Source organism: Bufo bufo, chromosome 6 (assembly GCF_905171765.1).
Source record: "Bufo bufo chromosome 6, aBufBuf1.1, whole genome shotgun sequence".
Classification (NCBI taxonomy): domain Eukaryota; kingdom Metazoa; phylum Chordata; class Amphibia; order Anura; family Bufonidae; genus Bufo; species Bufo bufo.
Window position 1 is genome coordinate 274,693,632 of NC_053394.1, and position 16,733 is coordinate 274,710,364.

The following is a 16,733-nucleotide window of genomic DNA, read 5'->3' on the forward strand; positions in this document are numbered from 1 at the left end:
TGATATTGCACCAGAAGGAGATATTCTAACCGGTTGGAAGATCTCCTTGTGATTATGGGTCTGGATGCAGACATCAGTTTGGAGACCAGGGGATGTCCACTGGACCGGAAGTATTCGGAAATATCACAGTATATGAGCTGCTTCAAATCACATACACAATCCACATTTACAACATTACTTACAGAGCTCTTACAAAAGATTACTTCCATGCTCTTTCCTAGAAGTAAACTTTGTAAAAAAAAAAAGTACACATTCAAATAGTCTCTAAATTTATTAAATATGTATCAGTCAGATGCAATTATCTTAAAGGGGTACTGCCAAGTTTAAAATATCCCCTATCCACAGGATAGGGGATAACTAGGTGACCACTGGGAGTCCGACTGCTGAAATCCCCACCATTGCCGAGAACGGGGGTCCTGTTCCTCCATTCTGATGGAGCTGCAGGTCGTGCATGCTCACTGCCGCTCCATTCGCGTTCCCCCGCTCTAATGGAGAGACAGGTCTACCACGTACCCTGACGCTCCATTCATCTTTTATTGTAGCTGAGCACTGTGCTCGGCTATCTCCAATGCTCACAGAGAGAATGAATGGAGCGGCAGTACGCATGCACGACCTGCAGCTCCATCAGAATGGAGGAACGAGATCTCTGTTCTCTGGATTGGTGGGTGTCTCAGCGGTCAGACCCTCAGCGATCAGCTAGTTATCCCCTATGCTGTGGATAGGGAGATAACATATAAACTCGGCACAACCCCTTTAAATATGAAAGACTCAGCCTTTGGCCAATGCCAACACAATAATTCACACAACGGTTTAAATAGAAGAGCAGAAACTGGCTAAAGTGGTTTCATCCAATATCTGCAGAATTAATTCTCTTGAAAAGTACAACATATATACAGCTATAAATTAATTCTAAATAGATTTTCTGTTTTCATCTCTGTCCTAAAAGTCTTCAGATTCCTGTATGGTTAGTTATCAGGCCACAGTCTCGGGGGAGGATCTGGCTCCTTGGCGCACAGGTGGTCAGGTTCATCCCAACTGCTGCAGAGCTCAGAATATCCTAGTTGAGCGGTAAAGTCCATGGACAACGTATCGGGGATCGTCGGAGGAAGCAGAGAGAACGTTCACAGTCCTGCTTAAACATCAACCAGTGCCGAAAAATGTCAAGGGGATTGTGCATTGACATTTCTGAATTTTTAATTAGATTGAAGCTGAAGAGTCGGTAACGCACTAGGAAACATTGCACTCCAGGCCCCGCAGCAGGAAACGAGGCCACATGTCTCTTGGAACAAGGTGTATTGCCAAAGATTTCCAGCAACTGTGAATATCTGCAAGAAACAGGCGAAGCACTAAGCATGCGTTGTAGATGGTTGACAGCACCATACTTTGGGAAATATACTTCTACTGGGTTGCAGTCCAAATAGAATTAGTGGAAAGTTCTTCATCACCATTTTTATACACCCTTAAGGGGGAATCCACAGATTTGCTGCAGAAACTCCTGCTTTTGCTCCATACATCCAAATAAGGGCCTGCAGAAAGAACCACATGCAGATGAATGGAATAGAATTTCTGCAACAAATCTGCCACCTGTGAATATACCCAATGAGTGTCACAATTATCACATAGGTAACGGAGACCTACCACATACGTAAATCATGGTAGAATCTGCTGACATCCCACAGCTAATGCAAGTGAAAAGGCGATTTTACATCCCATTCACATGCAGCAAAAACAATAAAAAATAAAAACTCTGGAATAATGAAAGTGCTGTGAATTTTTAAATCGAAATCATATTCACTATTTTGGTGGAGTTTGCACGAAAAAGTTGTGGATCCAAGGCAGAAGTAATGCTGGATTTACGTGCCCTGACCAAAAGCCAATTATTGGGAAAGAAGCGTCCCTTCCAGACTATTGCCTGCTCGTTCAGTGGAGGTGAAGATCTGCATTTACATGCACGATCCCCTCCACAGTAGGTGGACGAGTCATGGCCACTGCGATCTGCAATTCTTGTCCGTATCACAGACAAGGATAGGACTGCTCTGTTGTGGGCCGGAGGTTTCATTCCGCAAAATGCGGAACACACATGGCGGTGTGCATGAGGCCCAAGAGTTTCAGGTTTAGATTTCTGCTCCAAACACAGCCTTATTGAATCCAGAGAGCTGGTGCGTATGTACCTGTGCTTAATCCATTGTGCTAAGACTAGCCATGCATTGAGGCCTGGACTTCAGTCAGTCGGTTACAACTTGGGGTACCCATTCTTTGTGCTCTCTGGTACAGGTCAGAGTCTCCAAAGTAACGAGCTCTGTATAGTAATCCTTCCTCTGAACATATAAAGAAAAAAAAAAAGGTTAGTGGATTCACCTTCAAATCAAGCTGCTGAAAATATTTTACATTTACCATTTAATGATAAAGCATCAGTCCCCAAAATGCTGGCTTACATGTATCTGGACGGTTGCTTCTGAATTAGTTCATCCACTGTGCACTATATGGACATTTTTTTCTAGAAATTTTAAAAAGCACGCTCATGAATATTCATCTGGGGTTCGTCCTTGCCCCTTATCTCTTTGTATACATAAGCCTTTCACAAATTAAAGGGGTTCTCTGAGATTTACACACAGATGACCGATCCTCAGGATAGGTCTTCGTCATTAGATTGGCCAGGCTGCAGGACCCCTTCCGATCAGCCGTATAACAAGGCCGTGGCCTCTTCCTAGGCCATGTGACGTCACGTTCACCGGTCACATGGCCTAGGCGCAGATCCCCCCACTCAAGTGACTGGGGATGAGCTGCAAGCTCACCACTATCAAACATACGGCCCTATGCTTGGTAAGCTGCGAGGAGGCCGCGGCTCTCACAGGAGCACTGCAGCCTTCTCAAACAGCTAATCAATGGGGAGTTGGACCCCCAATCACATACTGATGACATATCCAGAGGATGGGTCAGCAATGCGTAAATTCTGGAGAACCCCTAAAACATTTCCTGAAAACAAATGTCTCAAATGTACACTTCTAAAAGCAGCTGTTATTTATTGAAACCCTCCCATGAGAATACACTGCTGTAGAACATTGACTAACTAGAAATGGTGACGGATGTTCTTTGAGGTTTACATATCATTATCACTAATATCAAGGCTATTCTGGAAATAATCCAAAGTGACTGTGGACTGTAGAGAAGGGCCAGCTAGCCCCTCATGGACAGATCTTCCAGCGTCCCCCCTTCATGTTTTCACAGCACAGTGAATGAGAAGACTCTGAAGACTCAGATTATGCAAACAAAGTATTCAAACCATCCACACGATCCTATACTCTGGCTGGGCACTGGTATACGGTACTCACTTTGCTGCTTCTCCTTCCAGCAGTTATTCCTTAGATTGGCTATGAAGTCTTCTTCTACACTTCTTTCTACATTTCTTAGATTATTGCCAGTATATTCTTCGCCAAAGCTTTCTGACACAAAATATGGGACCTTAAGGTGCTCAGTGACTCTCTTGTGTATATGACCCACAGACCTGCATATAAAAGACATAACACAATCAAATCTACAAGAGGTGTCGTTTTTGGATTTCTCCCATGTGTATACAGGGCTACAGCTGTTTGTATTAAAGGAACATGTACAAGGCACAACTTTCCATTCCACCAATAAGTCCCCTCTTGAGATGACTACAACCATAAGGCTCACACAACTACTTGGGGCACTTACATTGGGTAAGTATTGTTCTAAACGCTCACAAATCATTTGATTTGTAAATGGGCCATGTGTACACAACTTACTACAGATTTACCGGTGTTGTTGTCCCTTAATCAAAACTCATCACCTCTCCACTGGATTGGTGAGAAGTGTCTGATCGGTGGGGACCCGACCGCTGGGACCCCCACAAATCACAATAACAGGGGTCCTGTGTTCCACCGTTTAAACACAGCAGTGGTCAAGCAGGCGCACTGCAGCTCCATTCATCACTATGGGGCTGCCAGAGATAGCCCGGGGCGCTCCGCTACCTTTGGCAGTCCCACAGACTTTGAATAGGGCAGCAGTGCAATTCAGACAGGGGGACACTGTGCAATAATATCTTTTAAGGTCTAGATGCCTCACTGTAAAGCCTGTATTACACTGCCCTATTTTTCGGCAGGTGATCGCTGACGAGCCTTCGCTCGTTCATTAGGCAATTGTGATTTTTAACCCTTATGCAGACGTCCGTGGAAAACGGTCCGTGAGATACCGGACTGGCATTGCAGGAGCGCACGGCGTCATTGGTTGCTCTGAGGCCGTGCGCTCCTGCAATGCCAGTCCAGTATCTCACGGACCGTGTTCCACGGACGTCTGCATGAGGCTTTAAGCATGCTTACAAATCATTGTTTACCATCAGCAGATCATGCTGTCTAATAGCGATGTGCCGCCGGCAAACCGCTATACAGCATGGGGATGAGGGATGGCATAGCGATCGCTCCTCCCCATGCTGTGGAGGAGGAGATCGCTGCTTGTAATATCAGCGCTCTCCTCCTCTAGCGGGCAGGCGATTGCCGGGGGGGAACACTTTCCTCCTGACAATAGTCTGCCACATCGGGCTGTGTAATATAGCCTTTAGAATTAGCTCATTACTACTAAATAAACGGTTTAAAAGTTGCCATTCGTTATTTGCAGGGTTATTTACAATGACCTCCAATGTGCAATTGACCTTCCAGTCAGAATTAGTTAAGGCCTCTGGTGTATACATAACCCTCGCCGAGGACAGGCTCTAAGCTGCAGAACATTCATTATTTTATGTACACATTGGTCTCTTCTCTCATATAGATGTACTTGTGCAACACAATTCACATAACGTTATAATCTCAGATTCTAGTGCCTCTCAAAACTGAAAAAGGTAAAGACTGGGGCCCCCCAGAGGGGTGCAAATTTATCTTTCCTCCCTCGTCACGCTGAAAAAAAAAAAAAAAAAAAAAATCGCAAACACTGTATTTGCAATATCTTTCCTGTCACTTGCACAAACATAAGCAAGTAGCGTTTTTTCCAGCTGCCGTTGCCACTTTTCTGAAAAAGGGGGGGGGGGGGGGGGGTAGTGGGGCTGGCACATTTACCTTTTTACTTCAGTTTCCGTGTGTAAAAGAATACTGAAATCTACACCAACTAGAGGTTAGCGTATATCTCAGTTTAGGTGCACAGACTGCTAGAGGCGGTGTCTAATTTATGACATGGTGTATGCCTTTGGCAGCGCACGTAAATATCACAGGCTGGCATAAAGCGCCCATCTATGATAAATTCCCCCACTGATCGCTTTCGTGTATAAACATCACTTGAGTGGCACCGCTGTTTAAGGCCAGGTCCAAAACAATAGCACAAAGCCCCTAGGAAGTGAATAACCCTTTAAGCTGTACGTCATGGGTCCGATCCCTAAACACGGTGCCCGCTCGCACGTGCAGCGGGCGCCTTAGCCACGTAGTTTCTGCTATTTTAAATAGCAGAGACCCGCAGCACATGTATGCGATCAGCCATAAGGCTGATCGCATACATCTTACCTTTCAGATGCTGTCTGCGCAGACCGGAACCGGAAGTCGCGCGCTTTCTGTCCGGTAACAGTGTTTCCCGGCTGAGATCGGGGGACCTGTTACCTTGCGCTAAATGATCGAAGCCTCAAGGAAGCTTCAGAGTCAATTAGATGTGTATATACAGGCCACTAGGCGGAAGCCTTGTATTGATCTAGTGCAAATGAAGTCTTCAATGATGGCTATTTAGCCATCACTGAATACTATTGGCAATCGAATGATTGCCAGTTATTGTCACCCAAGGTGACTTTAAAAAAGTTAAAAAAGTTTTTACAAATAGAAATAAAAAAACAAAGTTCAAATCACCTCCTTTCCTTAAAAAAAAAATACATACATACATCATGGGCATCGCCGCGTGCGAAAATGCCCATACTGGCATACGGCAAATGGCGTAGTGGGGAAGAAAAAAAAAATGCCAATTTGCCATTTTTTGTCACTTCAAACTACCCAATAATTTTTTAATAAAAAAGTGATCAAAAAGTCGCACACACTTAAAATTGGTATCACTGAAAACAACAGATTGTCCCGCAAAAAATGAGCCCTCACACAGCCCCGTAACACATAGCTACAAAAAAGTTATAGGGGTCAGAATATGGTTAAAAAAAAATTTCCTTAAAAGGTTTTGCCGTAATTTTTCTTTTCAGTATTAAAACACAAGAAAAATTATACAAGTATGGTATCGTTGGAACCATACTGACCTGGAGAATGAAGATAACAGGTAAATTTTACCACATAGTGTACAGTGTAAAAATTTTTTAAAAATTAATAAAAAAAATTTATAAACCTTTATCAGAATTGCATTTTTTCCAATTCTACCCCATTTGGAATTTTTTCCCCACTCCCTACTACATGGTATGCAACCGTAAATGGTGCCATTAGAAAGTATAAATTGTCCCGCAAAAAATAAGCCCTCATAAGGCTATGTGAATGGAAAAATAAAAAAGTTAGGACTATGGGAAGGCGGAATATCCCAGGGTCCTTAAGGGGTTAAACAGTGTTTAACTCATCAAGACACCCCCAGTTCGTATGTCCTATCTGTGGTGGTCACAAAAAAAAAATGCATAAAACAGTGCATTCTTCTCTTAAGATGCAGTCATGTTTTCCTTCCCCCTGGATGTGTGTACCAAGTGTAACCTTAACTTGAAATTCGCAGAAGTTGGTTCGCAGCTTTCCCAGACTGTTAAACTCAAAATGTGCCAAGTTATATAGTGATAAATCCCCCCCCCCCCCCCCCCATAAGAAAAGCTGGTAGATTACACGGAGGCTACAATAGGGACCAGAAACCATGTTGCCCTGATACTATATGATGGATGCAGAGTTGTGTGTAGGCAACATTTTTATACATGTAATTTATTTTATTTTTTTAACATTTTTATTGAAAGTTTTCATTATAACAACAGCAGTTGTACAAAATGGACAATAAAGTCCTCCAACATCCCACCCACACCATCCCTCCCAACCCCATCTCAGAAATGAAATGTATAATACATGTGCAATCTGGTATTTGCTAGTCACTCGTGTACTTTAACTAGTCGTTGATATGGAATAAAAGGACATTCTAAATTAGACTTTGGCTCATTTTTTTTCTGTTCTATGTGTAGCTTGTACCATGCGTCTGAAGTCCCCAAGTCACTAATATCTCAGAGTCAGTATAGAAAGCTGTCATATACATTCTCCACTTTCTAAAAAAAAGTTGTTGATGTTGATTTACAGTGTTGTGTGTCAATACGCTCTAATGTTAAGCATTTAGTCGTGTACTGAATGACCTCTGGAGTATCAGGACTAAGCCAATGATTTAAAAGGCATCTTTTGGCCGCAAGCATTGCCACATAAAGTACAGCTGGTATTTTGGGTTTAGTTGTATCTCTGCCTATATGGAATAGAAGAATTTCTGGGTCCATTTGGATCTTCGTGAGGTATTTGGAGTTTATCATTGACTAGCAGAAGGACCCGGCTTTGCACGGGTATATTTAATCTATTTCATTTTATGTTTCTGTGTGTCGTAAAAAGATAGACAATTATCCCCATAACAGTGACCTCTACAGTACCCGCCCCTTTGACATTGACCTCCACAGTGCCCGCCCCTTTAACATTGACCTTAACAGTGTCCGCCCCTTTAACACTGACCTCAACAGTGCCCGCCCCTTTAAAAGTGACTTCCACAGTGCCCGCCCCTTTAAGAGAGACCTCCACAGTGCCCGCCCCTTTAACAGAGCCCTCCACAGTGATCACCCCTTTAACAGTGACTTTTACATGGACCTCCCCTTTAACAGTGACTGCCCCTTTAACAGGGTCCTTCATAGCGCCCGCCCCTTTAATAACAGTGACCTCCACAGTGCCCTTTCTATCCATTTTAAAAACTGTTTATTCATCGAAGGCGCTTTAAATTCCGGGTGGTTCAAGATTGACATCCTTTTGGATATCAAAAATGGGAGGTTATATATTTTTCTAACCACTTTCCATGAAGCTATCGTGTCTCTCAACAATAAGGGCAGCACAGTGGTTCAGTGGTTAGGACTGGTGCCTTGCAGCGCTGGGGTCCTAGGTTCGAATCCGACCAAGGACAACATCTGCATGGAGTCTGTATGTTCTCCCGGTGTTTGTGTGGGTTTCCTCTGGGTACTCCGGTTTCCTCCCACACTCCAAAGACATATCGATAGGGACCTTAGATTGTGAGCCCTATTGGGGACAGTTGGTTGCTAATATTCTGCACCGCCTGGACTGTATCTTTTGGGTGATGACAGAGTCTCCTGTGCGTTTTTTAATGCAGGGATTAGTACAGAGGGTTTCATTCCTTTGGCTAGGGAAGCTGAGCTTGCCCGATTTGTTACCATATTTAAATAATCGTGCTTCTCTCCTTTTCCCATCTAGTTCCTCTTTTGTCCTATGCCATCTATCATACTCTCCTTTAGTTTCATTCCATTTTTGTTTGGATTTAGTAGATGGGTGTAGTTGAAAATCGGTATACGAAAAGTTTTCATTGGAGGCTAAGTCAGAAGGGAATCTCCATAAGAAGTCCGTCCCCTTAGGGATATTATCCGCTATTTCCATGAGTACCGGAGAGTGGTCAGAAATGACCAGGTCTCCTATATCTATGGCTAACATTTTCTGAAGGATATTGCCGGATACTAAAAAATAATCAAGGCGAGACCTGGATAAAATTGGCGGCATGCATCATGTAACCCAACTTCAGAAGTTAGTTTATACAGGGTTGTATCTTTGTGCCTTATGTGTAATTTGCCTTCCCATTGAACTGCGACGATCTTCCTCATGAAACATCACCGCATTCATGTCTTGCGCTACTATTTGGAAGGGTATGGGGTCTTTAAGTATCGTATTCCTTAGATCTGCAAAGAATTCTGAGTTTGTGTCGTTTACGTTATAGATACTTAGAGTTTCAGATATTAGGCTGAGATGTACATGGTAAAGTCGACCCTCTTGATCCTCTATAGTAGGTGTTATTTTGTGACTCATATTTTTATGAATCAAAAGTAATACTCCTCCTTTAGAACCGTTAGATGGCGATCCCAGTACATGACCAACCCATAATCGATGCCCTGGGTAAGTGGGTTTCCTGGAGTAGTGCTATATCTGTCTTTAGACGTTTAAGGTGCCTCAACACCATTAGACGTTTATGAGGGGAGTTTAACCCTTTAACATTCCATGTAACTATCTTTGTCATGTTCGAAGATTAAAATAGGTCGTTGTCTATTGACTAGCTTGCTCTGTACTTGTGTATAGTCGTTTTTGAGATGAGTAAAAGGTTCCCACAAACCAAATTCCCCTTAACCCTCCAAACAAGTATGAACATAACAGCAGTATATAAATCACATAGTTCGGACCTCACTTCTTCCCAGCATGGCGTCAGCTTACCTAACATTGGCACGCTGAACAAGGAGAGAAGAAAGAGTTAACCGCTCACTGTGCTCTTTAGAAGTGATACTGGGAAGCAGTCAGGGACGTTAAAACAATGCTATTACCCTGTATTTTCAGACCCCCTTTTTGGAATGTGTCCGATTGCTCCAAAGACAGAAATAGTAATATTTTTATGGATCTGCTGGGGCTCTTGCTCTTTTCCTCTGCTTCTTGGGGTCTTGATCTGATCCGTTTTCTAGCGATGTCGGTGAGTCTCTCTGCGGTGAGTAATTGTGGTGCCTGTTGTCTTGTAGACGCTGGCCCCGTGTATATAGTGTTCCATCTTGAAGAACATTTTTCGCTTCTTGAAAATCATGGTAAATATCTGAGGAGCCATCCGCATTATAAATCCGCAGGATATAGCAGTGCAAATTTAATCTGAGCTCGGTATAACTCTGAGCAAATAGATGAGAATTCCCGCCTTCGCCTTGCTACCTCTGCAGAGAAGTCTTCAAAGAGCAGTACACAATGCCCTCGTATCTCCAGAAGAGTTTTGCGTTTTTTAGAGGCCCGTAGAATAGAAGCCTTTTCAGAATAGTCCAGGTACCGCATTATGATTTGTCTGGGCCTTTTGCGACAACGCCGGGTGTAATGGCGGATCTGACTGACTTCGCTGGTTAGTTAGTGGGGTTGGGGCCACTCTGTGAGCGCTTTACAAATGGCGGGTAAATTGAGTGCTTTAGGCAGCTCTTGCTCCCAAATATGTAAAAGATCATTTAAAGATACAGATTCAGGAACTCCCTCTAACCTGAGGTTGTTCCTTCTAGAACGATTCTCTAGGTCATCAATTTTTGCGCCCATCCTTTTATTCTCTTTGATGAGCTTTGGTTATTCTGCTTTAAGATAAGAATGGTCGTCTTCTAGAGAAAGGACTCTCTTTTCCACTGTGTTTAAGCATCGGCCATGCTCAGTTATTTCCTGACGCAGATGCACCAAGGACTCCGATACTGTGGTCAAGAGGGAATCCTGCAAGTCAGGGAGTATTCGTGCCGCAACCTCAAGCACTAGTATCTTGTAATCAATTTTCAGTTCCTCCCTTGGTTCGTCTCCGTCTAGAGAGTCTTCCGCTGGAGGTAATGGAGGTGCGTCCTCAGGATCCATCCGGGGGTCGGGGTCCGCCATATTGCGTGTTGAAGAAAGCTCTCGTCGTCTTCTGCTGTCCCTTTTGTTGGGTTCTACTCCCCATTGTAACTAGGAACCGGTCCATAAGACTCGGCACTACTGTTTATTAGCAATGAGCCCAAGTCTTGTGCAGTGTCAAACCTGGTATATCGAGGAGTAGAAGGTGAACAGAGTCACTCGGAGTGGAGCTCTATTCAGCGCAAACGCTCATGCTGGCGCAGGAACCGGAAGTTGTATTTCTTTTTTTAGTCTTAGTTTTTCTTTAAAGGAACACTTGACATCACTTTTTATCAGTTTAGACCAATTACCACCAACATGGCATATGTTACCAATCTTTATGTAATGGAATAAATTGGAAACTATTAGAAGTGTTCCGGGTAGGTACTTACGGTCTGTGACTCAGGCTGTAAGGCGGATTGGACACCATCATTTGACTTAGAGCAGATACAATTATCAGGATCAGAATGGGCATCAACTGAATGAACATACCAAGACTTCCCTGGACAAGAAACATGAAATGTTCAGTTTTTAGTAAATAAAATATGGACATGATTGTCTGTTCACATAGTTAAAGTACTGTGAACTTAGGAAGAAAAGCACTGATGGCATCTGCGTGTGTGATCCCACCTTACATCCTATCCTCATTCCAAAATGTGAAGCTTACCGCTAAAATATGGATTGGAGGGGGTCCAACTGCCTGGATCAGAAAATGATGGGGCTACAGTGCTGGCATCTCCACACCTGGCATTGCGGGGGGCACACATCAAGGAAAACTATGCAGGACTGCTGTGACCCCTTATACTCAGGATTAGTTACATATTATAACAACATGCAATCACTTTATGAGTGTGTGAACCCAACTTTAAAGAACATCTGTCAGCAGATTTGTACCCATGACACTGGCTGACCTGTTACATGTGCACTTGGCAGCTGAAGGAATCTGTGTTGGTCCCATGTTCATATGTCAATACATGTAGAGAGGTGAGGCGGCACTGCAGACGAATCCAGCCAGCTCAGAAGTGAGGACTATGCAGATCAGTCGGGAGACACCGTTCAGTGGTGCTCTGCTATCAACATGAAAGTTCACAGTAATAATGCGGTAATTGGAGAAGAAAATGATAGCGGCACTCACCCGGATGTTGCAAAAATCAACTTGCAACATCCGGGTGAGTGCCGCTATCATTTTCTTCTCCAATTACCCCATGTTCATATGTGCCTGCACTGCTGAGAAAAATGAAGTTTTAATATATGCAAATGAGGCTCTAGGAGCAACGGGGGCGTTACTGTTACACCTAGAGGATCTGCTCTCTCTGCAACTGCCGCACCCTCTGCACTTTGATTGACAGGGCCAGGCAGTGATGAGGTTGTCACTGACTGGCCCTGTCAAAGTGCAGAGGGCGTGGCAGTGGAGCTGAGCCTCTAGGTGTAATGACAACGCCCCCGTTGCTCCTAGAGGCTTATTTGCATATATTAAAACTTCATTTTTCTCAGCAATGCGGACACATATGAACATGGGACCAACACAGATGTCTTCAGCTGCCAAGTGCACATGTAACAGGTCAGTCAGTTTCGGAAGCAGAAATCTGCGATTTAAAGTTGGGTTCACACACTGCATATTTGTGGTAGAGTTTTATTTGTGAAATCTGCACTGAAATTCCATAACAAAGTACAGAACAGCACGTGTGAATGGGGCCTTTACAAAAGGCATCCACATGCAGTGTTAGAAAATCCACAGTAGATTCTGTTCTGAACTTCTGCCACAGAGTTCACCAGCGCCAATGCAAAGACTGAAATGCCCAGGGAAATCCACACATACCATGAAAACATGGTTGTACCCGTATAGGTAACCATTTGAAGATACCCTTGTGGTAATAAATTCCTCAGTAGGCATTTCCAGCAAAATAATGAGTGCCTATAGTCTATGTAAGGCTCTATTGGTGGGAGTATTTGGCTATAAATCTGATAATAATTTGATATTGTATATTATATACAATAGGGGCCCAATGGTACATTTAAAATAAATTTATGGATCAATCAGACAGCCTCTCTATTTTTTCCTATACATTTAGTATATTGTATGCAAACTCCACGTTGATTTAACTTCCATCCGGTAGGCCACTAAGCACATCCCCCATTGGCGCCTATCCATATATTCTTCTATTTTGGGAAATTCTTTTCCCAGAATATCGAAATTTAACCCTCTATTTTTTTTATATATATATATATATATATATTTTTTATTCTGTACCCTTATGGATCAGACTAATGGTCCTTTTACATGGGGCAGGTTCAGCCCCAAACGAGCACATCCCTTTTTACATGGGGAGATGTGCTGCTGACATTTATGGTGCAGCATGAATGATGCCATCACGTGACAGACAAGTGGCATGTTTGCAAAGGGCAACAATCAGGAATTTTTTTAGTTCCCGATCAGCCTATGTAAAAAGGGATCTAAGTATTTTCAAAAACCATGTACCTACAAAAGCTGGCTCTGGACCGAAGATCCTTCCAAGCCTGCTGCAAGCATTTACTTGAGACAACCACCTATAAATTACATTTCACAATTGAAATACAAGACCAATCAGGAAGACACAGAGCAATGTTGTGCCTATAATTCACTCGCAAATATTAAGAGTTTATATTGGAAGTGAAGGATGCAGGTTCAGCCTTTCCTGACCATCAGGCAAGATCCAGTGAATCTGCACCTTTCACGTCAGTCATAGAGCTCCCTCTAGTGGCCAAACTAATAACTACATAATCCCTGAACATTTCTCAAGGGCTGATCAATTTCACAATCTTTTGTACTTACATCGCCACGTTGTTCTCGTCTGTCTGGTCTCTGAGAGTATGTGTAATGCATTCGGCCATTGCTATATACATGAACGTTACCTAAAAAGGTAAAAATCAAAAACAAAAAAATAACAATTGTAATTTTCTCTAAAACTGTGATATGGATATCATTACAGCCAGATGCGCTAAAAATGTGCTTACTAGAGGGAAATCCTCCTCCAAAGAACATATTGAAGAGGTCTTCAGGGGAAATGTCAGCTTCAAAGCCTCTGTGGAAGTCAGAGTGTCCGTGTCGCGAGGCACTGGCTTTCTCCTCTCCAAACTGATCGTACTGCTTTCTCTTGTCTGCATTGCTTAACACGGCATAGGCAGTCCCAATGGCTGAAGAGAAGAGCATTAGAAAGGGTTAAGAATGCAAGGCATCTTACTGAAGCACAAATAAAAGATTAATCACAAAAATCACCAGTGCAGACCTTAAAGGGGTTGTGCCAAAAAAATATTCTGCAGTATTCTGTATATCAGTGTGTTGGTCAGTGATTTCGAGCCAAAACCAGGATTGGAGCCTCCACAGACATAAGGTATAAGGGAAAGATCTGCACCTGTTCTGTGTTTAGAGCCGCACCTGGTTTTGTCTCACAGTCACTGATTGAAATCACTGACTGAACACTGACGTGTGAATGAGGCATAAGGCTGAGTTAACACTTCAGTTACTGAGACCAAACCAGGTGCGGGCCAAAAGCACAGAACAGGTGCAGATCTTTCCCTTATATCTTATGTCTGTGTAGGCTTCACTACTGGTTTTGGCTCACAATCACTGATGGAAATAACTGACCAATAACTGAAGTGTGAACTCAGCCTCATTCAATAAAATGTATCTGTAAAGTGCCACCTGCTGTTTCTTACTTTATTTTCTGTTCACCTCACTGAGGTGGTCGCATGTGCTCAGTATAAAGGATAACTGTATTTTTTTATTTATTTGCTAGTTTATTAGAGCTAGGCATGTATACCTGAGTTAGTCTGTCAATGATTGTCAAAAGATCTGTAATTACCTTATAATAACAGCTTTCATTAATGTCTTCTGTCCCTTTCCACTGCTCCCTTAAAAGACCGTTGCTATGGCTTGTCTGTCTGGCTAAGAAGACAGGAAGACAAAGGGGCGGTCCTTCACACTGCATGCCTGCATTAGGCTTCAGAGTGAGGAGGCGTGTTTCAGTAATCAAATCTGATTGGCTGGCAGGGAGCTGCTGGCTACAGCAAGTGTGCATAAGAAGTGAGGGAAAGCAGTTTTGGCCTCAGAGAACTGACAGAGGAGCCATCTTGAGAAGGTCCTCATATTGTAAATGTTTAAACAGCCGTAACTCAGGGAAAAACTGAAAGAAAACAGTGGTGTGTGAAGAAACTAAAGATTGCTTTATGCATAATGCTGCTGCGGCAGTAACATATGCTAAAATTGATTTTGATGAAAATATGACAGTTATCCTTTAAATCTTTAACTGTCACTAGCTGCATCAGTTACAAGGAAATAGCTGCAGCAGGAAGGCCATGCCCTCTGCCCCGAGAAAGGGCCTTGAACTGCCAGTCTGAAGAGAATTTGGCAGAATAATTGGATTAATGAATGTTGAGATCTCTCTATCCATGTGAGGTACAGGGCTGGTTATGGCTTTGATAGAAAGAGATTGTCATGTACTATATCAGGCATCCTCAAACTGCAGCCCTCCAGCTGTTGTAAAACTACAACTCCCACAATACCCTGCTGTAGGCTGATACCTGTAGGCTGTTCGGGCATGCTGGGAGTTGTAGTTTTGCAACAGCTGAAGGGCCGCAGTTTGAGGAGGCCTGTACTATATGATACTGGACTTTCATTATTTCATCAGTCATGGCATATGCCCTTTAATTGTTTTTTCATGATGGAGTCTTCCACAGTGGTCACAGACTTCTTGAGTCAAATACAAGGGGGGAGGGGATACACTTTCATTTGAAGTGTATCCCGGTTTTCTGGCACACTTCTTATTACATTAGACACAGAGGTCCCAACTGCAGCACGCCTCCTCCCACCCTTTTTTTGTAAGTTACAAGGAGGGCATAGTAACCAAAAACTCACAAATTTTGGTGCAAAATGGGACTTTTGATTCCCTCAATGTGTGCTCATTGTAAAGAATGAGGTTTCTTCGCCTTTTACAATTCTGAGTTGCACACTTCATTATCAGTATATCTTCTGAACTGCATCACAAAATAATAAATGGCAGATAATACCGTACTTCCACTATCCATACGTCCAGCCCTGAACTCAATGAACCTGCAGGCACTTTGCGCTCAGCACAGACATAACAAAGCTACAAATATAACCAGCCAGGAAATACCCCGAAGAAACAAAGACACCGCACGAATCAAAGCTCTTACCCATATATTGTAACTTTCTAATACACCCATCATTAAAGGGGGTGTTCACTTCAGTAAATGGCATTTGTTGGCTTGATTCATTTTTCATTACATTATACATTGCTCGTTTCCAGGGGCTATGACCACCCTGCGATCCACCAAAAGTGGTCGTGCTTGCACACTATAGGGAAAAGCATTGGCCACCTCGCATCTTTCTAAGGAACCATAACAGTTCTTACAAAGAAATGGGATAAATACAAGGATCTACACAAACCTGTACATATTGCTGAAAATAAGTAGATCACAGAATGTCCTGCTGCTTAGCTCCCAAGTAATCTGCACAAGGAACCCATTGAAGGGGCATTTATGGCACATCCGTAGGATGACCATCTTACCAGGCAAGATGAAGTCCTCCATTCTAGAGGTAGGTGTGTGTTGTACCTCTGAGATCGGCCAAACCTGTCAGACATTTATGGCATATTCTGTTGGAATAATGCTGTCTTGTATCAATAACCCATTTTCAAACATGTGAATACCGCTGCGGCCATATTGGCATTCTGAGTCTCTCATTTGTGACTTGTATAAATTGGCTGATGCAGAGAGCGGCTTTCTCTGGCGGCTCCAGCAGGCCCATGATTTATACAGTATGTAATGCTTAAAGCTGGGCTGAGATCTCATCCAAACAAGTAACTAATAGGCCTGTCTGAACCGTTAATCAAGAACATTGATGAGGGCTGAGCCCGGTATTGTAGCTCAGCTCCATTCACTTGCCAGGGACTGACCTGAAATAGCAGCTGGATCTGAGAGGAGCATGGCAACCTATAGGTTGGCAGTGGGCGATTACGCTGATCTCCTTAAAGGGGTTGTGCAGTGCGCGGTAATAGTGATGACCAAACCGACACCTCGGCCGATCAACTGTTTGAGAAGGCAACGGCGCTCGCAGTAGCTCTCTGCTTTTCTTGCGGCTTAGCCTAGGCCATTAGACGTCACCTT

At 43.3% G+C, this 16,733-nt stretch overlaps 1 protein-coding gene across 2 annotated transcripts in view; it reads right to left on the reverse strand.

Moving 5' to 3' along the window:
• Window positions 1-252: 252 nt before the first annotated feature.
• DNAJB12 (DnaJ heat shock protein family (Hsp40) member B12) overlaps window positions 253-16,733 on the reverse strand; it is a 77,030-nt gene continuing 60,549 nt past the window's right edge. Inside the window, exons 4-9 of one of the 2 annotated variants that reach the window (XM_040435604.1) lie at window positions 13,563-13,742; window positions 13,381-13,460; window positions 10,961-11,070; window positions 3,333-3,505; window positions 2,172-2,318; window positions 253-1,325 (exon numbers count right to left, since the gene is read on the reverse strand). In XM_040435604.1, coding sequence (XP_040291538.1) covers window positions 2,197-2,318; window positions 3,333-3,505; window positions 10,961-11,070; window positions 13,381-13,460; window positions 13,563-13,742 — 665 coding nt within the window. In that variant the 3' untranslated portion in view covers window positions 253-1,325; window positions 2,172-2,196. Of the gene's footprint in view, window positions 1,527-2,171; window positions 2,319-3,332; window positions 3,506-10,960; window positions 11,071-13,380; window positions 13,461-13,562; window positions 13,743-16,733 lie in introns of both variants that reach the window. The other variant, XM_040435605.1, reaches the window with a different exon arrangement.